Source organism: Brassica rapa, chromosome A08 (assembly GCF_000309985.2).
Source record: "Brassica rapa cultivar Chiifu-401-42 chromosome A08, CAAS_Brap_v3.01, whole genome shotgun sequence".
NCBI classification, from domain to species: Eukaryota; Viridiplantae; Streptophyta; class Magnoliopsida; order Brassicales; family Brassicaceae; genus Brassica; species Brassica rapa.
The window spans coordinates 11,556,505-11,580,363 of record NC_024802.2 but is presented as its reverse complement, the minus strand read 5'-3'; the positions used below and the strand labels follow the sequence as shown (position 1 = coordinate 11,580,363).

Sequence of the window (23,859 nt, the reverse complement as noted above, 5' to 3'; positions counted from 1 at the left end):
TTGGTACTGTAATCCGAGCAGGTGAAGCAGCAAGACAAAACTTGGTTTCTCAAGGCTTGTTCTATGATGAGTGGCTAGAATGTGGAACGTTAAGTTTCATCTGAATCTCATTCTCAGGATTATCACGTAGCTCCTTGAGCCCATTCACCACGTTTTGAGCTAGACCTTCATAAGCTTTTGATACTACAGAACCAGGGGAAGAAACAACCACAGGAACACCTTCATCAGACCCTTCTCTAATCTTCATTTCCAGTGGAATCTACACAAACTATATCTAGTAAGGCCACTAAGTGAATCTACAACACTATAACACCAATGTTTTAGATTCATTTACCTCACCGATGAGTTTCAAGCCCTTCTTCGCAGCCATCTTGCGTGCTCCTTCTTTCCCAAAAATGAAAGAAGCCTCGTTACAGTGGGGACAAACGAAGCAACTCATGTTCTCCACAAGTCCCAAGATCTAAGTACAAAAGTGCAGAAACGTTAAGAAGAAGCGAAGACAAAACTAGTAGTAAGGGACGATATAGATGGCTACCGTACAGGTACTCTAACTTTGTCGAACATGGAGATTCCTCTATTAGCATCAGCAAGCGCTACATCTTGTGGAGTGGACACAATCACAGCACCTGTGAACATAAACACACTCTGAGTAAACTAAACTACACAACTTGTCTAATCTTAACAACAACTCAGATATGTATTATATACACACACACACCTGAGAGTTTAAGGTTTTGAGATATGGTAATTTGTGCATCACCGGTTCCAGGAGGCATATCAACAACAAGAACATCAAGATCTCCCCAATCAACTCCTCTCGTCATCTTAGCAAGAGCACTCATTACCTGTAGCAACAACCACAAGCTTTGATTACTGAATGAAAAGTTCGTTTTAAGGCTTCCTCAGTGATCTTAGAAAGGAAAGACAGACCATAGGACCTCTCCACACAATAGGTGCATCTTTTTCAACAAGGAGTCCCATTGACATGCATTTAACTCCATAGTTCTCTACCGGAATCATCCTCATATCTTCAAAAAAAAAGAAAAACAGAGATTACAAACTGATGTGAAATGCTAGATGTACATCTTTTAATATCTTACCTTGGTTAACTTGAGGCTTTTGATTGATACTCATCATGATCGGAACAGATGGTCCGTACACATCAGCATCAAGCAACCCAATCTTGAGTTTAAATTTGTTGGCTAACGCAACAGCTAAGTTAACTACATTTATTAACCGTAAAGTTACAGTTCAAACCTCTCACACAAAATTTTTTTAAGGAAGACTCTGTGATGGATGTTACCAGCAGTGGAAGACTTTCCAACTCCGCCTTTACCAGACGCAACGGCGATTATATCTTTGACTCCGTCTAACCGGAGCTCCGGCTTCCTCCCGCCGGCGCTTGCAGAGCTCTGCCAAAAACACGAAAAGGTGAGACTTTTGGTAATCCAAAATCCCCAAACACCGTCAAAAATCAAGATAACCACGGAGTGAACGAGAAGTTTATACGAATTTGTACGCGGTGATGGAAGCTGCGTGGATTTCGCGGCGGCGGAGAGACCGAAGAAGCGCGACCGAGGCCATGGAGAAGAGAGAGAGTGTCGTCAGACGGCCAAAGTGTTGGAATTGTGAAATGCCGTGTCATTGGCCACTTTGGGCCTAATAGGCGAGTCCGTATAGATTTATTTTTGATTTTCATCTTAAAAAGTTTCGTACTATTACAGTTAGACATCTTTTTATAAATTAGATACTCTTTGTCTAATTCTCCAATGTGAAACTTAGTTTATTATGTCACATTTTCCCACTCAAACTAAGGATCACATTCATCTCGTGTCCTATAACTGACTTCCAGAATCTCCTGACTTGATTTCTGCCACACATATCTCATTCCTAATTCATAGGATATCATTCATCTCTCGAAGAGTATTTCTGTCTTTTTGCAGATTTATCATCGATCGCTCTGATACTAATTGTTGGAATTGTGAAATCCGTGTCCAACTCTATATTCTTCGATTAGTACGATATTGTCCACTTTGGATCTAACAGGCTGACCCGCATGGATTTATTTTTGGTTTCTATCCCAAAAGACCTCGTATTATTAGAGTTGGACATCTTTTTATATATTAGACACTCTTTGTCTAATTCTCTAATGTAGGACTTACTTTGTTATCTTACAGAAAGGCAACTGGCGTGGATCTATTAGAACGGTTTGAAAAAAAGGAGGTGTTTTTTTTGTGTAAAATACAGGAATCGACAAGGGTAAAATAGTAAATTTCACAAGCTTCGCAGAGTCTCGTCTGTAACTCGACCAGTTCCTGTCCTGACAACTCCTAAGAGTGGATGATATCTCCTTCAGTTCAAACAACTTTTGAGTCCTCTTGTTGCCATCTAAATCGTGCTTTAACCTGATACATAAATAAATACGAAATGGAGACTAGTATATGCATCATCTCCAACACTACTTGTTGTTCGTCTTTGTTAGTTTCTTTATCTACTTGGTATTACCAATGCTAAGTTGAACTTGAACACCCGACTGTAACTCTCTCATCTCTCACACTCATACCAAATAATGACATGTTCTGATGCCTTCTTGTCTAAAGCTAGTTTGATTTCACGTCTGTTCCAACGTGTAACCAGGCCATCCGCAAATCTTTACTTTCTTGGTTAAATATGCATGTAATTTACATTTACAAAAAGTGGAAACTACGAAGCTTACATGAACAAGTCAACTAGGCATAGTTGAACACTAAATAATCCTAAAATCAATTAATTATTTCTGTTTTGCCAGCCAAAACATATGAATCAATCATACAATATAATCCAAAAAGAAATACAACGGTACCAAACTCAACAAACTTTTAAAGTATGACTTTACTTGACTTGACTTGACTTGACTTGTTATTATATGACACACTTGAGTATTTCTTCACAAATTTGGAATACATAATTTTAGGATTTAATTTAATTTAACTCTTGCATTCCCTTATAAATACATAGAACTCTCTTCCTTTGTTTCTGCACTATCCTCTTCTTCACCTATTACTCTTTTGCTTACCTATTTCAATTAAAGTCCTGTAAGCGATGGTCGTTGTGTATTTCTCGCTACCATTGTTCATATTCATGGTGTTTCTAGCCATTAGTGGTTGTGCAGGATGCTTCTACATGGGTCGACATCAAGGGATAACTAAAGTCGGTGGACCCGCAATGCCAACTGCTTATCCGACGACACCACAACCCAATCAAGGTTACAATGCTGGAGCTCAACCTTGCACTCCCAACTATGCTGTTTAGTCACTAATTGTGTACCGTGTGCGGTTAAGGAATTATCATATACGCGAGTCGCGAAACTATCTTTATTTCTTGTCTTTTAGTTGTGCTATTGTTTACTTTAATTTGGATCATTAAAGTTTAATTTCATATTTGTCAACCTTTGTATCCTGCAACCACCTTATCAAATTTTATAATGTCCAAAAAAGGAAATGACGAATTCCTTCTCTGATTTCACAGTTATTTACGATTGCATAATTATACTAATACGACTTCTATAAGCTGCCATCTTGTTCTTAAAATGGGTAAAGAAATAGAATTACTCTAAGTAAACAAAGACATAAAAAAATGTTAACGATGTAGTCGAGATAACCAATATACTAAAACCATGAACTACAGTTTCTAAACTCAAGTCAATTATCAGACCTAACTGAATCCCACCCAAAGTTAAATAGGGAGTAGATTACAACGACACCTTTGCACCACTTGCAAAACCTAATACGGTTCGCGTGCTCCTTAGTATTATCGCAACTATACAATGGGAAATACATCAGATGAATGTACATAATGTTTTTTTGTGCCAAACTAAATCTAAACTATTACAACTGAAGTACAATTTAAAATTAACCTCTGATTCACTTTTATAATTACAAGTGAATGTCACTGAAAACTAATGAATCCTAATTTTCAGTATTAATTGTAAAGCGTGACTTTGTTGCAATACTCTATTTTGGTTTGGAAATCTAAACCACTTTGTGTTTGTTACGAATCGTTTAATATAACTCATTCAAAATTGTTGATTGAAACATTACTTTGGGTTCCACTACTGTCGGAATATGCAAGGCTTGTACCTTCCTGAGATTATATGGTGCACGTACAAGAATCAAGGCGTTAAGGTTATGGTAATCATTTATACAATGAGATTTTTTCTGATGAATTGGCTGGAGTTTTGGTATTTGTGGAGACAAAAGTGTATGTATGGTTCATCCTATACGGTTTGGTTTGGTACACAACTCAGGAGTAAGGGTTGGTATGCCTGTGCGTTTAGAATCTGTGTGAGGAACTCAGAGAAGCGTGTTTTATGGTGGCTTAGGTTGCTAAATTTTTTTGAAGATAAAAGTACCACCGTTGTTTTGTTTCATAGAAAGGTCCTTTTTTCAGTTATTTCATTGGATGGTCTATACTTGTATAAAGTCTATGAACTTCACGTTGTACGGCTTTCTTTTAACTTATATCTTATAAGTAGCATCTGTATGTATGGATGGTAGGTGATGCCTCGGGTTATGGTTGTGGTTTGTCAAACAGGTGGTGTTGCTCAACGGATATGTATGGCCGAACTGATGACACTACATCATCAATTTCATTTGTTTTCAGCGTTCTTTAAACTGGTGTATAAATGAAAATTTTGAGTTGGAATTGCCAAGGTCTTGGCAGTCATGGGACTATTAGTTATCTTCGAATGAAAATTTTATTTTTCTTTCTGAGACAAAGCAAAAATTCGACTTTGTACAATCTTTTCAGTTTCATTTCGGTTATAGTCATCTCCACACGGTGGACCCTATCGGTAGAAGTGGAAGATTAGCTCTTTTTTATGATTCCAGTTACAAGGTAACTATTATCTCATCCAGTAATCGAATGATTGATGTAGAGACGGAGTATAAAGAGAAGCGAATATTTTTATCCTTTATATACGGGGAACCATGTCAAAATTTACGCGACCACATCTGGGAAAGAATGACAAGAATTAGTATCTCTCGGGATGATCCTTGGTTTACTATTGGTAATTTAAATGAGATCACCAGAAACCATGACAAAAGAGAAAACCTAACAACTCATGAGCCAAAATAAAAAAGTTTAAAAGCTCAATTAATTTGTCATTTAATAATAAAAGTTTATTCAATATATTCAAGCTTGAGAACAACTTTAAATGGTCAAAAGATGTCCATGCGGCAACAAATGCCCTATGGAAAGACTAAACCTTATTTTAATAGTACAGATAGATAGATAGTCTTCGATTTAAAATGAATTTATATATTTATAGTTTAGTTAAGATTTACTTTTATGATCTTTAGTTTATCAACACTTCAATTTACAGCTTATTTGGTGTTTTTAATTACTCAATTATCTTTAGTTTATCAACACTTCAATTTATTTCTCAGTCATGTGAAAGTGAGTCTTTACTCTTTAGGTGGCGATTGGTTTTCCCGCTACCACCCGCAAACGCAGCTTTTGCGGTCGGTAGCGGTTGTCGGCGGTTTGCAACAATCACTCAAATCGCCTTAAACCGCTTCAAACCGCTCCGAATCTCATAAATTCAAAAGCTGGCTCCAGCTAGCGTTTGCGGTTGCGGGCGGTTGCGGGAGGGTAAAATTTTTTTCTTTTTTTTAAAACAATATATATACAAAGAAAAAATATTTAATAAAAAATTTAAAATTGAAATTATGAAAATATTAAAATATATCTATTTTATTTTAATTAATATTATAAAATTTTATAATAAAAACAATTTCAATAAATTTTCAAAAATTAAAATTATAACTTTCTAAATATAAATTTTATATTTATTATAATTTTATGATTTTTGATATTTTTATAATTATATTAAATGTAAATATTGTTAATTTATTATTTGACTGTTACCGCATTTGGTAGTTAACCAGTCATAAGTCACCCGCAAACGCACCAATTTTTAACCGCAGTACCAGTCGTACAAATCTCTTAAAACCGCTAGAAACCGCAACCGCCCGCATCCACAAACTCCCGCAACCGCAACCGCAACCGCTGCGTTTGAACCAGTCAGGCCCTTAGTCATGTAATCACGTACATAATTAATAAGTTACACAAATAATTTCTCATATAAATACAAAACCATTAACTTATCTTATAATATAGATCATTCCTACATGGCTACATATACCTGATTGATATACACAAGTCACTGGGGATTGATGCAAACTTCTATGAATCAATATTTGAACTTATCCGAGCTTGCTCAAACCTTTGGTAAGCTCTTCTAGTTCTAATAAATAGCACAAGACTAGAACCTAACCCAAGTACCGACAAGCCTCCCCACCACACAAACGTCAAATAATAGCAGCCTCTGCCCATACACACAACCGAGTCAGTCATCGATTTGATCCCGGTCGAACCATGTGAGTCATAGACCAATGCAGCCAACAATCCATATATCAAAGATCCTATAGGTATGTTTGTGATCAAGATATTGTGGTTAACTCCAACACCGTTTGGTCCAAAAAGCTCTGATGTGATGGAAACAGCTGCTGCGAATATGAATCCTGAGCTTAGACCAATCAGCGCAGTTCCTACTTGTAATGCTGACGCGGTTCCTGATGATGCGAGCAAGAATAGAGCTATTGGTGTTGGTAATAGCGCGATGGCTAACCACCCGGTTCTTGCAAAATAAAACTTGCTGCACAAGTTACAACAGTCACAACCCGAAACCAAACTATAGAAGCTTTAAGTAATGAAGATGGATGTACTTACGCTCGGATATAGTCTGGTGTTGCAGACAGCAACCTTCCAAAGAACGAGAAGGAGGAGTAAAGTGTGACAAGAGTTGTGGTGTTTGAGCTTTGTCCTAAAGACTGAGCAATCTGTCCGAAGTTGTTGCTGTACACAAGACCGATGGTTCCACCGCAGAAGTACGCTATATAGTATAACCAGAAGTCAGCTCTGCATAAGAGCTGCTTCAAAGAATGTTCAGTTCCCAAAACCTCAAGCTGGCCTCTTGTGATAAGCAACTCATCAGCATCACCTTCCTCCGAAGCTATAGTCTTAACATGGTTTTGCACAACATCTTCGTAGCTTTCTCGGTTAGCTTCATGTGCAAGCATCCCTTTATGCAACTCAAGCTCATCAGGATCAACAAGAATGAAACCAGAACCTTCGAGACGGAAGCTAGCGTGGATCGTGGGAAGATACCAGTTACGGGCGATGACCAAACCGGGGATACATAAAGGGAGGATCAAGAGAATGATAGCTCCACCAAAGAGGAGACGAGCAGAGGTTACGTCAGAGGAGTTTGACTCAAAGAGGAGGAGGTAAACGCCGTTCAAAGCGGCAAGAATGTTGAGCAGGAGAAACATGAGGGAGTCACGGCGAACTCCATCTGGTGGGAGTGGCTCAAAAGGTGGTTGGCGAAGAATAGGAATGATGGCAGTGAAAGAGATAACGAGAGGTATAAGAGCGTTTAAGAGAAGGTATAGCTCTGGAGAGGCTGGGTTGATTGCGTTGTAAGCGAGAGTGTATAAAGCTGCGCTTACACCGTTGAAGCTTACTGTGAGGGAAAGAGCAAGTGATCTGTTTGCAGGGAAGTTACTAATGCAGAGCACAAAGCAGACTGTGTTGAACCAACATATGCTTAAACCAGCAAGTAAGCAACAGAGAAACACCTGCACAGAAGCTAGCCAACATTTGAACAAAGTTTCTTCATAGACAACAAAATGTTTGTTTAAAAAAAAAAAAATATATATATATATATATAAAATAAATTAGAAAAGTATATATAACAAATTAGTAAAATGTAGATTTTGATATATATAATAAACTTGAAAAAATATATATAACAAATTAGAAAAATGTAGATTTTGAGTGTTTTGATAACATATTAATAAAAAGCGTTTATAAAGTGGACTTGATTAGGTAAAAAAGATAACAATCTTCTAAATATATATATATATATAAAATTCAAAAAAAAAATTAGTTTTTTTGTGTGGTTTGATCGAATATTCATTAAAAATGTTCATAAAATTGACTTGATTAGGTGGAAGACAACAATCCAACATTAAACATTTTAAAATCACATTCAATATTAGTTTATCTACTTCATAAATTTTTCTCAATCACAAAAATCCAACTCATCAGAAAAAGACGTCTAGATAAACAAAAATTGGTGGTCACTGTTTTAGTCTATTTACATGATTTAGACAATAATAATTACATGAATTATCCAAAAAGATGAAATATTTGAATATTATTTTTTCTGACGTCATATTTTATATTGTAAATAGTTGCAGATTTCGAAACAGTAATCATACAAGAGACCGAACATGCCAAGAAGCAGACGTGTTGGACCAACCAATTTTGTGGAATTTTTTTTTTTGCAACTAATGTGGAATTTCTTTTTAGTCAAAAGGTTTGGACATTCTAATAAAAATGCTTATACCAAGGAAAATAAGGACAAATCGACAGATAAAAAAAAAGTGAAATACCGACCTACCAATCAGTCGTCACCTAATGTGTGTATCAAAATCTCAGTTTCGTCTCATTTGTGAACTGTGACAAAATTATATCCCTTATATATTAATTGAGGAACATTTGAAAAGATGTAACCTCAATTTTGTATTAATTAAAAGAGGCCCCAATGCATAGGTGGCACTCAATTAGGTAGTCAATTACATTCAATTGAAAAATAAGTAGGTCCACATTCGATTTTTATATGTTGTTAGATACATAAGTTGGTCAAACTATATGATATAATGATATGATATGATATTTTCTTTCCTTAAATAAAACCTACGGAATTACCAAAAATGACTAATATATATATGACAATTAATGATTTTAATAATAAAGATTTGATAACAATTTATATCTCCTCCTTCATTTTTTGTTTAATTTTATATTATTAAAATAAATTAAACAATCAAATTAGCTATAAAAATAAAATTTAGATTTTTTCGTATATGTTATATTTTGAATTTTTAAAAACGACAATAAATTACTAAAACTATTAAAATTATTATGTTAAAAATTAATGATCAATGGTTTAAATTTTTATTATAAGAAGATACACATGATTTTAAAACCATATGAGTAAAAAATATCATTTAATAATAAAATAAATATATATATAGAGATTAAACACTATATACCATAAGATTACATAAATATTTTAATATCAAAACTTTCAATGAATTTTCAAGAACATTTATAAATTATAAACTTATTAAAGATTTCAGATTGAAAATTTTGTTATCGATGATTTAAATATTTTGTTATAAAACGATATGAATGATCATAGAACCGTATGATTATAAATTCTTATTTAATAAATAACTATACAAAATATACTATTCTTAAAAAAAAAATAGGTTGGTCCATCTTAACTTATATTACACTTTTTATTAAACTAACTATCAAATTGATAAATAACGTACCAAAAAATGTTTTGCACTTTCCTTAAATAAAAGCTACGAAATTACCTAATATGATTAACGTATATGTGAAAAGTAATTATTATGAATAATAAATATTTGATAACAATTTTTGTATCTTAGTTCTTTTTTTTAATTTTATATTATTAAAATATATCTAAAATCACATTAAATATATAATAAAAACATTTATATTTTTTCTTATATGTTATATTTTGAATTTTTCAAAACGTCTATAAATTATTAGAAATTTGAAGATTCTCACTCTGAAAATTTTGTGATCAATAGATTATTTTTTTGTCATAATAAGTTACAAATGATCATAAAATTGTATTAATATGAACTTTTATTTAATATTATAAGAAGATACACATGATTTTAAAACCATATGAGTAAAAAATATAATTTAATAATAAAACATATATATATATATAGATTATACTATATACCATAAGATTACATAAATATTTTAATATTAAAACTTTCAATGAATTTTCAAAAACATTTATAAATTATAAACTTATTAAAGATTTCACATTGAAAATTTTGTTATCGATGATTTAAATATTCAGTTATAAAATGATATGAATGTTCATAGAACTGTATGATTATAAATTCTCATTTAATAAATGACTATATAAAATATATTATTCTTAGAAAAATAGGTTGGTCCATCTTAACTTACATTATATTTTTTATTAAACTATCGAATTGATAAATAATCTACCAAATATTTTTTTTTCACTTTCCTTAATTAGAAGATACGAAATTACCTAATATGATTAACGTATATATGAAAATTAATTATTATGAATAATAAATATTTGATAACAATTTTTGTATCTTAGTTTTTTTTTTTAATTTTATATTATTGAAAGATATTAAAAAATCACATTAAATATATAATAAAAACATTTATATTTTTTCTTATATGTTATATTTTGAATTTTTCAAAACGTCTATATATTATTAGAAATTTGAATATTCCCACTCTGAAAATTTTGTGATCAATAGATTATTTTTTTGTTATAATAAGTTACAAATGATCATAAAATATAACGCATATGAATTTTTATTTAATAAATATTCAAACTAAATAATATATATATATATATATAAAAATAATAATGATTTAAAGCAACAAGATTGGCTGATCAATTTAGTCGTCCAGTTGAAATCTTTCAAAAGTATGTGAAAGACTAAAGTCAAAGTAAATATGGATTTAGAATAGTAGTTATATTTTACTAACCGAAATACCGAAAAAAACCGAACCGAACCGAAACCAACCCGATATCCGGATTGAACACCCCTAATCCAAATGAAGCCAAACTATTGTTTTATTCTCCAAAATATAATAAAAATAATAACTTAATCCCGCGCAAGGCGCGGATCTTATCCTAGTTTATAAATATATGAATAACTCTTTAATATATTGACAGTAACTCGGTTTGTAAAATCTTAATTGAGTCTGACAAAAAATATTATTGACACTAACATAAAAAGTCATTACAAATTTACAAGAAAACTTAAACGTAACTAAATTTTCTACCAAAATATACTTCTTTAATTAGTTTAGAGAAAATTATATCATATATTTGAAAATTTATCTTTTAGCAATCTGATTAATTTTATTATATCATTAGAAAAACGAAAAATTTTACAAGATACGTTGTTACTTGAGCTAGAATATGAAAACAGAAAAGCGTTGAATCATAATTTTGATTCTTGTTCTTAACTACACATATGATTAAATTTGCCATGAAAACCATTAGACAAAAAATGATTAAATTTGCCAGAAAAAAAAGAAACATAAATATTGGTTCATAACTTGATAGCAAAATAAAAAATTTTGAATCGTCTGTTAGGGATATGTTTCCCTTTTTGTTGTTGCATACTTTATCAAACTTATGAGTGAAAATCTCATACTTGTATTACTTTTGAATTTTAATATGAAAGCCTGTTACAAAAAAAAAAAAAAAAAAAAACTTGATAGCAAAATAAATAAAGCTAGATTATATCAATCGTTTAAAAAGAATGAACCAGTTTGTATTCGTTAAGCATTGACTGAAACTAGTTTTGAAGATAAACACACAAATATATCAACTTAGGTTAAAAAAAGTTATTTGTTATAAAATAATTTTTAAAATGAGTTAAAGAAACAGCTTTTTTTTGAGAAAATATAAGAAGCAATTTCATCAATAAAAAGGTAGAAAAATGAGTGAAGTTACCATAATATAAGGCAAAGAGACGAAGTTAGTTATGACCAGCCACTGGACTCCATAACCGACGAACCCCATGAACGCCGCCGTGAAAAGCACCGTCCAAAGCGGAAAATACATCAACGCAAGACCCGACGACCACCCGAACACCTTCCCAAGATCGGAAGCGACGGCTAGGTAGTTAAGCTGCACCTGCGATATCTCCAAAACCGATTTCAAATCTGAGGAGTAAGCTGAGAAATCGAAGTTCGTCCCCGTAAAAGCTTGAATCCATATCGTCGCCACAAGAATCATCCATTTCCGCGACTGTCCCGCCATAGTCTCTCCGCCGACCTCACCGAGATTTTTATATGGTAGAGAGAATTCGAGGCGTTTAAGTGTTGAGTGAGCTTTTATGCTTTTGTGTGCTATATAACAGATAGAAAAAATCAATTCTTTTGTTGACAAAAATAAAATAATATTAATAATAATTATAGTTTAAAGATTATTATAAAAAAACGAAATAATATTTAAAAATGTAACGTGACACTCGTTTTATTTTTTTATTATTTTCAACATTTATTTATTCTTCTTTTAAAAGCAAATAATATTACCTTTTCAAAAATAAGATTTATGATTCTTTTAAAAGTTTGAAAGGCAAACAGTTTCTTTCGGAGATGATTAGACTGGAGATGGCGGTAAGATATTTTTTTTTCCAACTTTTGTTTTGTTCATTCAAACCACCAACGTTCACAAATACAAAAAAAAACTTCTCGAAAACAAGGATACAGAAAACAACACTCCACATAGCAGATAAGGCTGTTTAGAGGCAGCTACTTTCATGAAGGAACAAATCACTAAGCCAAGCAGGATGCCCTATGGCGACATACGACTGCACCAAGCTCAGTTAATTAACACTATCCGCAATGAAAGACAGCTCCTCTGTTTGCCTTTTTTTTAACTACCAACACCTGCCAATCCTCGTTCTCTTTTATGCTCCAGCAAATTTCATCGCACTGAAACAGAAAAAAATGCCAAACTTGGGGCCTTATCACCGCACCAAAACACTCCTCAAAATCACCCGAGATGGCGGTAAGATATAGAGTATGGAGTATGAACGTATGGTATACTGTAATTTAATAGCAATATTGTTGACATACATTTTGTAATTTAAAAACAAAATATATTGCAATATATAAATACTTTATTATAAACTAAAATATATGTAGAAAATATCAATTTTATTACTTTCTTTCTTGCTGATAAGTTTATTGGATTCAATTGGCATGGGTTTTTGGAGATTTTTGAGATAAATAATTTATTTATAAAATGAATGCATTGAATTTGAAATTAATTACATCTATCCAACTAATAGAATTTGGGATAAATAATTTTATTTATAAAATTAATATATTTTCAATTAATTTTAAGATGAAAGTAAGTATAAATAACAATGCAATTTTAAAACGATATTTTTTGTAACAAGAAAAAAATGACAAATTGACGTCCTTTAAAAAATAGAGAGAATATAAAACAAATAAGGAGAAAACTAAAGATTAAAACAAAAGTTTATTTATTGTCTCTCATCTCTTAAATAAATGCCTCCATTTAGTTTTACATTTTTGGGGAAAGTGTTTTTTTTGGCCAAATAAACAAATTAATGAGAAGGCCAAATATTTACTCTCTCGAGAGAGATTTAGGAGTTGTTTCCAACTAAATATCTTCCAAGTGAGCAACTTATCAGTAATACACCAGTTGATAATATTGAGCATTTCTACTTTATATAAGCAGCTACGGCAAATCCTATTGATTTGTTCCCTTTTATTGGACATGGAGGTCATGTGGAATTAACTAGAGAAATTATAGAGGTAGTCTATTCCAAATTGAAATTAGCTGTAAAGCACTGGTGATATATCTAAGCCTGGTCCGAAGCTGTTTCTTTTAATAGATCCGGAGAAGATCACACATGATAATACTTATTGTAAATTTGGAAAGAGAGAAGAAACGGTTTCAAAACCAACCCATGAAATTATTGGTCAAAGCAAACTTATCTTGATGTGTTAGTATGGTAGCCGGATCATGGGTGTCAGATATTCACAAGTTCATGTTCATCAAAAGAAAAGCTACCAACCTAATTAGCAGAGGTCGCAAGAGATTTTAGTTCCCAAAATTTTATTGTGTCTGGATCAATGTTGTATAATCTCCACTATGCAATCAAACTGCTGTAACTGTACTCCTTTATAACATTATAGAATCGTTTGCCGACAAAAGAAAGAAAACAAATAAATATTGGACAATAATGGTGCTATGCAACATGTGAAGTTTTTTTTCTGTAGTTAAAGTGCAGCATGTGAGATTTTTTTTTTTTTTTTTTTTTTTTTTTTTTGCAGCATGTGAGATTTGCAGCTTACTTATTGTTTGATCGTTGATACTTTGCATCTAGCTTAGTAAGCTTTTCATCGAGTATGCTCCTTATTTGTTATTATGCAATCGTGAGGAAATATATTAATATATACTAACTAGATTTTTCACCCGCACGGATAATTTTCATTTTATAAATATATAACATATACCATCGTAAAACTTTCAAAGATATAATTTACATTTTAATATTATATATTATGTAAATCTATAATGTTATTGGTTATGTTTCTTATTCGATATTATTAATGTATAATGATTTGTTTTATACATTTTACTTTATTATTAATTGTCATTTTATATTAATATATTTTGGAGTTTGGTAAAATGAATTCATAGTATGAAATAAATAAATTGAGAATCTCCTTTATTTTTTTCTAATTTTTACAGATTGAATACAATATATTTTAAAATTTTATTTAGTTATACTATAGAACTGATATTTTCTTAGCATAATTTATATTTCTATGTTATTTATTTTAGTATATTGTGGGATTTTATAAGTAAATACATTATAATAATACTATATTATTAATTATGAAATCAATCGCTGCATTAATTTAAAAAAAAATTAAAATTTTATCAAGATTTTGTTAGACTGTTTCCAACATATTTTGTTATAAGTAAAAATAAAATTTAAATTTGCAGTTAAAATTTATTTATTATTATCTATATAATTTATAATATTTTCTCAAAATGTTATATATTAAATAGATTAACTTAAATAATCAAATAGATGTTATTGATGAAATATACCTAGTATGATTTTTTTATGGTATTTCTTTTAATAAAGAAGATATATAATATAATTATAAAATTTTAAAATAGCATACAATTTTATTTAATTTTTTTTATAATAAAATCTTATTTAAATTAATGTATAATAGTATATATTATTAATTATGAAATTAATCAATAGTATTAATTTGAATAAAATATTTTTCATTTTTAGGAAGATCTTGTTAGATTTTTTCTCAATATTTTGTTATAACTAAAAATAAAATTTAAATTTACAGTTAAAATTGATTTATTATTAATATCTTTATATATTTAATAGATTAATGTAAATAATTAAATAAATCTAATTAATGAAATGAACCTAATAAAACTAGTATGACTTTTTATGGTAGATAAAAATGGTACTTCTCTTTTAATAGAGAAGATATATACTAGAAAAGGTTGAACGATGAATTTGTAAATCTAAGAGTACATCGAGAGTGATAGGCTGATATCATTGTGACAAGAACATGTTACTGGAATTGTATGATAAATACACATAACACAGGTACGAATGTTAGTACCGCAATTTGGCGTGATATCTGGATCATTTTGGTTTCACGTGAATCATATCCTAAAGATTATTCCAGACGGTGATGACAATGTCATGTCGCACCTTTTACATTTCCATATACATTTAAAATAGTTTTCCATCGAACAATTCTTATTATTTTATTTTTATGAGAGTGGATTGTTGCCAAGTGTACGTGATTCTATAATGTTTCCATCACATTAGGTCTCTACATGTAGTTTTTATGAACTGTTGATATTTTTTTATAGAAAATTGGAAGCAATAGGTGAGTGAGGTTTGTGAGAAGCATTATTCATACAACAATTGACTAAACTTATGAAATTTAAAACGGTTTAAAACGGGTAAGTAGTCAAACTATTGGTATAAACCAACATAGATCTTTGATGTCGTTGGGATACTTCAAGTACTGCATGTCAAATTATTTGCATGTGGAAAAAATTATTTGCATATGGAACAAATTTATATCAAAAGTGTTGAATTCTTATATATCTTTGGAAACTTCCTAATGTGTTACAAATACATGCCACTCTTTTGATACAAACAATATATTCATTAGAATGAAACAATCCATTATGAGAACCACAATAAGATGTTATAATGCATCATACATTCCATTTCCAAATTAAATTTCAGTGTCTTATATATGTTATTAAGGAGAAATTAAGGTATAATCATACACTCCATCATGTCCTCTCTTTTATTAGACAACCACTCTCTTTTTTTTATAACACTGAAGGATTGTATTTCATATTGTAACCAAATTACATAAGAGCATACAACAAAGCCGACGAGTTATACTAACCCGCGGAGTCCAAAGCCTACGGATAAAAAATAATACTTGGAGACAAAATACGTGATAATTTGGAAGCTTAAATTCAATGCTAAAATAAAAGCTAGCAACAAAAGTGAAGAAGATGATGGAAACTCCATAACAACAAAAGACTCTAATTCCAAAACGGCTCTTTGATATAGTGAAATCGAACTAGAGACCTTCCATAGTGCATAGCAAGCGGATTAAGCAAAGAACCAAAGCTTAGATAGACAACTACTCTTGTGACTTGTCGTGTAAATATTTGCATCTTTTCATGTGCATCAATATTACACCAATATTTATACTCCAAATTATTTCTTTGAAGTTTGAACACTCTTATTGCTTTTGTTTGGAAGGGACTGAAACGAAAAACAACCCAAATTTGACGGTGCGCCACAACACAATTCTATCTTATTGAATCAATCTCTATAATGGGCTTTATCAATCGTAGGCCCATTATTCGCCAAGCCCATTCGTGTCTCCCAAAACCTGAACCCTGGGTTTTGTCCAAACGCCTCCACCTTTGGCAAAAATCTCCGCTTTCTTACTACAAGAAAACTTGTTTATAGCCACGACTCAGCCACAAACATTTTATGGCGAGAGAAATATAGCCACAAAATATCCGTAGAATAACTACAACAAATTTTTGTGGCTATTATGTAGCTTTTTGTCACTATTTAGCTATAAAATATGTTTTGTAGCTATTTAAAGACACATAGCCACAATTAGCTACAATATAAATTGTGGAAGTAAATATCCACAATTTTCCACGGTATAATGTGTAGGCAATTTAGCCACAACAGTTTCCGTAGCTATCCGAAGAAATGAAATTTTAAAATATTTAAATTAATTACAAACTTAAAATAAAAAACAGTTACGAACTTAGTTATGGGTATTTGTGGCCACTTAAAAGACATGGCTGCAAACAAATTTGTGGCTACCCTGTAGCAAAGAGTGTAACATGTAAATGCATGTATCATTTAAAAAAAAAAAAAAATATATATATATATATATATATATATATATATGTAATGCCAATTTTTTATAACATTTACAATGTTATATGGAATGTTAAAATCATTTTTTCAAATATAGTATTATAAGAAAAATAGAGAATAGCCAGGCCCTTATGTTGGGAATAACACTATGGTTGTAGTCGATCCATATTTTCCGGTTCTTGTTATACCTTTCAATAATTAATTAACATCTCCAAGTCTACGAGATTAAGGGAGCGACTGGTTTTCCCGCTACCACCCGCAAACGGAGCTTTTACGGTTAGTAGCAGTTGTCGGCGGTTTGCAACAATCACTCAAATCGCTCTAAACCATTTCAAACCCCTTTGAACCTCATAAATTCAAAAACTGACTCCAGCTAGCGTTTGCGGTTGCGGAAGGGTAAATTTTTTTTCTTTTTTTTTTAAATAATTTATATACAAAAGTAAAAATATTTAATAAAAATTTTAAAATTGAAATTATGAAAATATTGAAATACATCTATTATATTTTAATTAATATTATAAAATTTTATAATAAAAATAATTTCAATAAATTTTCAAAAATTAAAATTATAACTTTTTAAATATAAACTTTGTATTTATTATAATTTTATGATTTTTGATATTTTTATAATTATATTAAATGTAAATATTGTTAATTTATTATTTGACTGTTACCGCATTTGATAGTTAACCAGTCATAAGTCACCCGCAAACGCACCAATTTTTAACCGCAGTACCAGTCGTACAAATTTCTTAAAACCGCTAGAAACCGCAACTGTCCGTATCCACAAACTCCCGCAACCGCAACCGCTGCGTTTGAACCAGTCAGACCCTAAGTTGGATTAGTAGCTTCGTTGTGTTGTAATGTGTTAAAAGTCCACATATGTGTATTTGGAAACGTCCATTTATTTAAGTGGTGATTGGAAAAAAAGAAATTTGTTGAATCCTAAATGGAGGTTTAGAATACTTAAACAAGTGTTTAAACGAAATTAAAGGGGCCAAAGATTTCATTTATTAAAGTGTAAGTAAAAGACCGAACAGAAATGCAAAGAAAGAACTCGTCATCGTACAGACAAGCTTGTTAGCTAAATGATTTCTCTCTATATTTTCTCTCTCTGGTCTCTCGTGGTATGATTTTGTCTCTTTTCTTCATTAAATGCTCTTCTATATATACTCTCGGAGATGTGCCTTGCTGGTTTCGTAGTTGTTGTGTGTCAGAGAGTTGGTACGGCGATCATCATTGTACTATTGCTTGCGTAGGTTTACGTCTATCATCGGCAGTCGGTACAGTCTACGTCCTTAGGTATCTACTCCTTACGTGCGCCGAAGGTTCATTGATTCGGCTGGGCCGTTCATCTGTTTTGGGCTTTTTCCTCTCATGTCTGACTCCAAGTGGGCCGAAGGCCCATCCTCCAACAAAATTGTTCAAAAAACGTCCATTTATTTAACTAATGTTGTATCTATATTATTAAAGTTGAAGTACACATTAGGATTGTTTGGCAATATGAATAGTAATTAAAAAAATAGTATTGTTTGGAAACATGGATAGCAGTAAGTTAGAAAAAATAATAATGGGCTTATGCTACTAAAAAAATAATGAGTCTATGCTACTAAAAAAATTGAAAGTCCATTACATCATATTAAATGTTACTTGATATATATATTCAAATCAAAATAATAATTTAAAATTAATTTATATCAAAATTCATTCAAAAATTTACATATATTTAAAATTTGATTTTTACTAACATATTTTCCAATAACTATTATAAAAATATTTTCAATATATATAATAAAAATACAATACAAAGCTCAATTTCAAACACCAACTTAAATTATAGTTTTTATATTTCACAATATATTTTAAAATATAATATATTTGATTATTTATATGATTGTACGTATAAAATATTATTAATTATAAGAAAACTTATTTGATGGTACGTATAAAATACGATTAATTATATGATAACACATATTTTGTAATCTATGATAACACATATAGTATATAATAGTGATTAGGGATGGGCGTTCGAATTCGTTTTCGGATCTTTTTGGGATTTCGTGTTCAGTTCAGATCTTTGAGGATTTGGTTCTGATTTGGATAACCAATTTAAATAGGTTTGGTTTAAATATTTGGATTGAGAATTAATAATTATTTAAGTATTTTTGGAGTTTTGAGTATTTTTTAACTATTTAAGATATTTACGTTTAATTATTTGTATATATTTTTTAAGCATTTATGCGAACTTAAAAGTATCATATATATTTTGGATGTTTTTATATATATTAAATCTAAAAATAATTAATATATATATATAAGTATATAAATCTATTTTGGATACCCAAATTAATTCGGTTCGGATCGGATTAGGTTTCAATTCTTCAAATACCAACTTTTTGAATAATTCAGATATTTAATCCATTCGGGTTCGGATTTAGTACTACTTATTCGGATTGGGATTGGTTCGATTCTTCGAATTCGAGTTTTTTGCCTAACCCTAAATAGTGACATAAAAAGCAAATAGCATCATATTATTTTAAAAAATACACCCGCACGGACGTGCGGGTCAAAATCTAGTTTAAATTAATTCCGCATAGTTTCTAACCAAAAGAGGATTAATCCCGCGAAGTGTTGTGTTTCCAGTAGAAGCTAAATAAATTAATACTCGATAAATTAATGAACACGCTAAATTAATTAAAAATATTGGTTCCAAATTGTGCCGGTTCAGAATAGACGTTAAATCAATAAAATAATAAGATATATTTTTGAGAAAATTCTATGTATATATAGTCCCATTAAAATGATAGATTAATAATTTATATAAAGGTTAATATAAGTACAAACAAAATATTGTACTATTATTTTTATATTCACAATGAAGTTCATCTCTATTTTTCTGAACACTTCAATATATTTTGATAATATTTAGTAAAATTATATTTATAACTACGATTAAATTCTGTGAAACATATTTTGTATACACCAAATAGTATAACAAAAAATATATAAGAGTCGAGTTTCTAAAATTTAATTTTTATATATATATATGACAAAATCAACTATTTTTTATTTTATAAAAATACAGATATCTATAAACGTTTTAAAATATATATATATATATATATATATATACTAGGTGTTCTACCCGCATATGCGGACATAGTGTTCTTATAAATATTTATTTATTTATAACTATTAAATAAAAACCAACATAATAAATTATTAATTATGTTTTTAAAAAGATAAATCAAACACTAAAATTTATATTTTATAATAAAAATAAATATTTTCAGATAAAAACAAAACATATTTAGGAATTATCTTATGTTTTAAAAATATATTTTTTTGAGAATTTTATTATATTTACTCATAGTCAATTTTTAATATAACATATAAATAACATATTATTAATATATATTCATTACTTTTTATCAAAATATATAAATGGTTATTGTTGTGTTATATTTTAAAAAAATTCACATATTAGAATTATTTTAGAAAATCATTAGCATTTAATTATAAATTGTTTATATCTAACTATAAATTAATATTATTTTCAGATAACAACATAATATATCTAAGAATTATCTTATGATTTTAAACGTGTTTTTATTTTTAAAAATTTTATTATATTTGTTTATAGTTAATTATCTAATATAATATGTAAATATAATATTATTAATAGAAATTCGTTTATAATTATTTATATTTTAGATAATTCTTATTGTTATTAATTTTAATGTCTTATTTAATCAGATAATTTGTTTTTATTTTTGACTAATTTATATAATTTATTTATTAAGGGTATAAACGATTTATTTATTAATTTTAATCACTTTTTATTCAGATAGATTTGAAATTTGTTTTTATTTTTTGATTAATTTAGATAGTTTATTCATTAAGGGTATAAACGATATTAACCACTCTAACTTTTAACATGAGAACTCCGTTGCAAAAATTTACTTCTCAAATAATAGTATAGATATCTATATAAATTAATAAAAACTTATAGTGTCAAAATTATTAATTTATAGAGTTTTTACTATATCGAATAAACTAGAGCTAATTAGCAAAAAAAAAAGAATTATAATATTAACATATATTGTGATCATCTAATTTACAGTATTTTATCATACCACATTACATTAAATCTGATTACTGACCAAAAACATTGAGAAATACATATGGAATTCTGAAATACTACCGACCCTTGTATATAGAAGTTTCCCAGTATATTCTACTATCAGAGTTTAAAACCAAGCTCTGTAACTATTATCGTTGCAACTTGCAAGTTGTTAATTACTGTTGGCTGTTGCATACTGAAAGCTAAAGAGAGAGGCTAGTTAATTATGTTGTACACTGAGTGTGTATTAGTTTATATAGTGTACTAGGTTAAGACCCGCGCCTTGCACGGGATGAACATTATATATATAAATTATTTTATTATTATATGTTTATAACATATTATGAAATAATAAATATATATTGAATAATTAAAAAGTTATTATCTACTACTTATATAATTAAATTGGTGCGAACATATAAATAAATTTTATAAATAAAAAAAATATTTTTTTTCTATTTGATATGATATATAATTAAATTTAAATGATAGTAACATATATAAGATATATTTTAATATTAATATTTATTAGATGATGCTTTTTGCTCATATTGTTTTTTATCGTTTGTATCTGTTATAGCAAAAAGTCTTGATAACAAAATTTTTACTGTGGGATTAGTGGTTTAAGTAATTTATATTATTTCAAAAAATTTAGTTGTCAATATTTTTTCAATTTTTTTATCAAAAAAATGTTCAAAGTAAATTTCAAAATTAAGATATTTATGTATTTTTATATGGCATATAGTTTAATTATTTGTATCATGTCATAACAAAAGTTTTAAATCATAGATCACAAAATTTGAATGTGAAACTTTTAACAGTTTTAGTAATTTATACTCGTTTTTAAAAATTCAAAATATAATATATAAATAATTTTTTTTAATTTTTATTATATGGTTACTATGATTGTTTAATTTATTTTAATAGTTTAAAATTAAACAAATATAATTATAATACACACTTCTTTTTATCAAATCTTTATTATTCAAAATCATTAATTGTCATATATACTTTAGCCACATTAGGCAATTCCGTAATCTTATTTAAGGAAATAATGAAACACATTAATAATGTATTTATTGTGGTTTAATAAAAAGCTTATTATATATTTAGATGGACCAACATATTTCTCTAATGATTTTAAGAATCATTCTAGTGATGACATGTGGCTACAAAAAATGTTGCAATGCTTCTCAAATAATATATAGGGGATTAGTTTATATAGTACGTATCAATAGTAGCACAACTGTCCATGCATGCAGAATCACATCACATGCAGAACGTTGTCACTATATTTTTAAAATTTCATGAGGACCACACATTACAAATTATTACATATGGTCCTCCGCACGAGTCATAAATGATGTTGCACCGTTATTTATGGTAACATATGTTGACTCTTACAGTCTTACCTGTCTCATTCAATGCGAATTATATATGGTCTTATTCGATACTTCTAGAACGATAAATGATGATGTTGATAGACTGATAATGGGTGACAAAGAAACTGATATAATGATAGTCGGAAAATGAGCATATGATCTCTCTTTTTTTGCTCACCAGAGTTTAGCTACTAGTCTACTAGCTAATAGTTGTTATAAGGTGCTGTAAATGATGATGAGTCGGAGTCTTGGTCATGTTGTTAAATTTTTATTCGATGATAACGATTAAAAAATGATGATCAGTCTTCGTCATGTTGTTGTTCGTGACGACAACGATATTTGGTTGTTATTACCGAATCAACTACTACGGCTAAAAATAAAAATAATACTATGGCTAGTTATGTATGATTTCACAAATTTATGCTGAAATTTTCTATGTTATAACTTTAATTAAGAAACTGACATTTAAAGTAAAGTTTGTACGTATATATATATTTTTTCAATACTTGGTAAAACATTACATCATCATATAATTTTTAATTTTAGTACATATGATGATTAATTATTTGCAACATATGCGATAGTGATAAACAATTCCACATATAAAGATTCCATGATGAAACTCTCTATGAAACACTTAGATCGACGGACGGTTCTGCATGTATGAAATCCTCGATGGACAGGTTCTCTTCGTAACATACGTCCACAATGAACGGCTTTACCTACAGTACTCTGGAACTCTTTATAAGCTTTGCATCATATAATCTACAAGAAATTGCATGGTCTGAGAATCAAATCCCAAACCTGGGTGTAGAAACTTTTAAACATTAACCAGTAGGATACGGTGCTTCCACCGAATACAATAAAGTGGAGATTTAAGGAAACGAACATAGTTATTAACCGATTTGAAAAATCAATACCATTAAAAGATGATCATTCTCAAATTATACCCTTACTGAAAATTGCATTTTTCTCAAAAATACCTTTATTTTTACAAGGAAGTAATAAAATTCATTTACGGCATTTAAATCTTTTAGTTTTGGACCTACATATACACCTAAATGGATCTATAAGTAATGTGCCTACATATATATATTTAAAATATATACTAACTTTAAATTTAATATAAGTATAAATATATTATGAACTATAAATAAATTAACAAACATGA

General features: G+C 29.5%; 2 protein-coding genes and 2 long non-coding RNA genes across 4 annotated transcripts; 2 read left to right on the top strand and 2 right to left on the bottom strand.

Annotated features, from left to right (window-relative positions):
- Positions 1-20: 20 nt before the first annotated feature.
- On the bottom strand, positions 21-1,710 carry LOC103834128 (iron-sulfur protein NUBPL). The gene is made up of 8 exons (XM_009110188.3): positions 1,510-1,710; positions 1,304-1,412; positions 1,101-1,223; positions 931-1,028; positions 719-845; positions 541-626; positions 335-460; positions 21-259 (listed from the first exon to the last, which is right to left on the bottom strand). The coding sequence occupies exons 1-8, from the start codon at positions 1,582-1,584 to the stop codon at positions 62-64; spliced, it is 942 nt and encodes a 313-aa protein (XP_009108436.1). The 5' UTR covers positions 1,585-1,710; the 3' UTR covers positions 21-61.
- Positions 1,711-4,261: 2,551 nt separating this feature from the next.
- LOC103834121 (protein NUCLEAR FUSION DEFECTIVE 4) lies at positions 4,262-14,288 on the bottom strand. Its single transcript, XM_009110180.3, has 4 exons — positions 11,672-14,288; positions 6,772-7,679; positions 5,951-6,697; positions 4,262-4,991 (listed from the first exon to the last, which is right to left on the bottom strand). Exons 1-3 carry the CDS (start codon positions 11,978-11,980, stop codon positions 6,226-6,228), a joined length of 1,689 nt encoding a protein of 562 aa, XP_009108428.2. The 5' UTR covers positions 11,981-14,288; the 3' UTR covers positions 4,262-4,991; positions 5,951-6,225.
- A 306-nt stretch (positions 14,289-14,594) lies between these two features.
- Positions 14,595-17,042, top strand: LOC117127548. Its single transcript, XR_004450568.1, has 2 exons — positions 14,595-15,347; positions 16,142-17,042. It is a non-coding gene; the product is annotated as an uncharacterized LOC117127548 (long non-coding RNA).
- A 3,980-nt stretch (positions 17,043-21,022) lies between these two features.
- LOC117127408 lies at positions 21,023-23,058 on the top strand. Its single transcript, XR_004450427.1, has 2 exons — positions 21,023-21,574; positions 22,523-23,058. It is a non-coding gene; the product is annotated as an uncharacterized LOC117127408 (long non-coding RNA).
- Positions 23,059-23,859: the final 801 nt, after the last annotated feature.

What these genes read in the sequence shown, in the direction of transcription:
- LOC103834121 (XM_009110180.3), bottom strand. Translation starts at nt 11,980, where the DNA reads ATGGCGGGACAGTCGCGGAAATGGATGATTCTTGTGGCGACGATATGG. An exon ending in TCTCTTTGCCTTATATTATG is followed by an intron (nt 7,680 to 11,671) that starts GTAACTTCACTC and finishes GCTTCTGTGCAG; the next exon opens with GTGTTTCTCTGTTGCTTACT. An exon ending in ACACCAGACTATATCCGAGC is followed by an intron (nt 6,698 to 6,771) that starts GTAAGTACATCC and finishes TAACTTGTGCAG; the next exon opens with CAAGTTTTATTTTGCAAGAA.
- LOC103834128 (XM_009110188.3), bottom strand. Translation starts at nt 1,584, where the DNA reads ATGGCCTCGGTCGCGCTTCTTCGGTCTCTCCGCCGCCGCGAAATCCAC. An exon ending in TCAAAACCTTAAACTCTCAG is followed by an intron (nt 627 to 718) that starts GTGTGTGTGTGT and finishes TTATGTTCACAG; the next exon opens with GTGCTGTGATTGTGTCCACT. An exon ending in GCTTGAAACTCATCGGTGAG is followed by an intron (nt 260 to 334) that starts GTAAATGAATCT and finishes TAGTTTGTGTAG; the next exon opens with ATTCCACTGGAAATGAAGAT.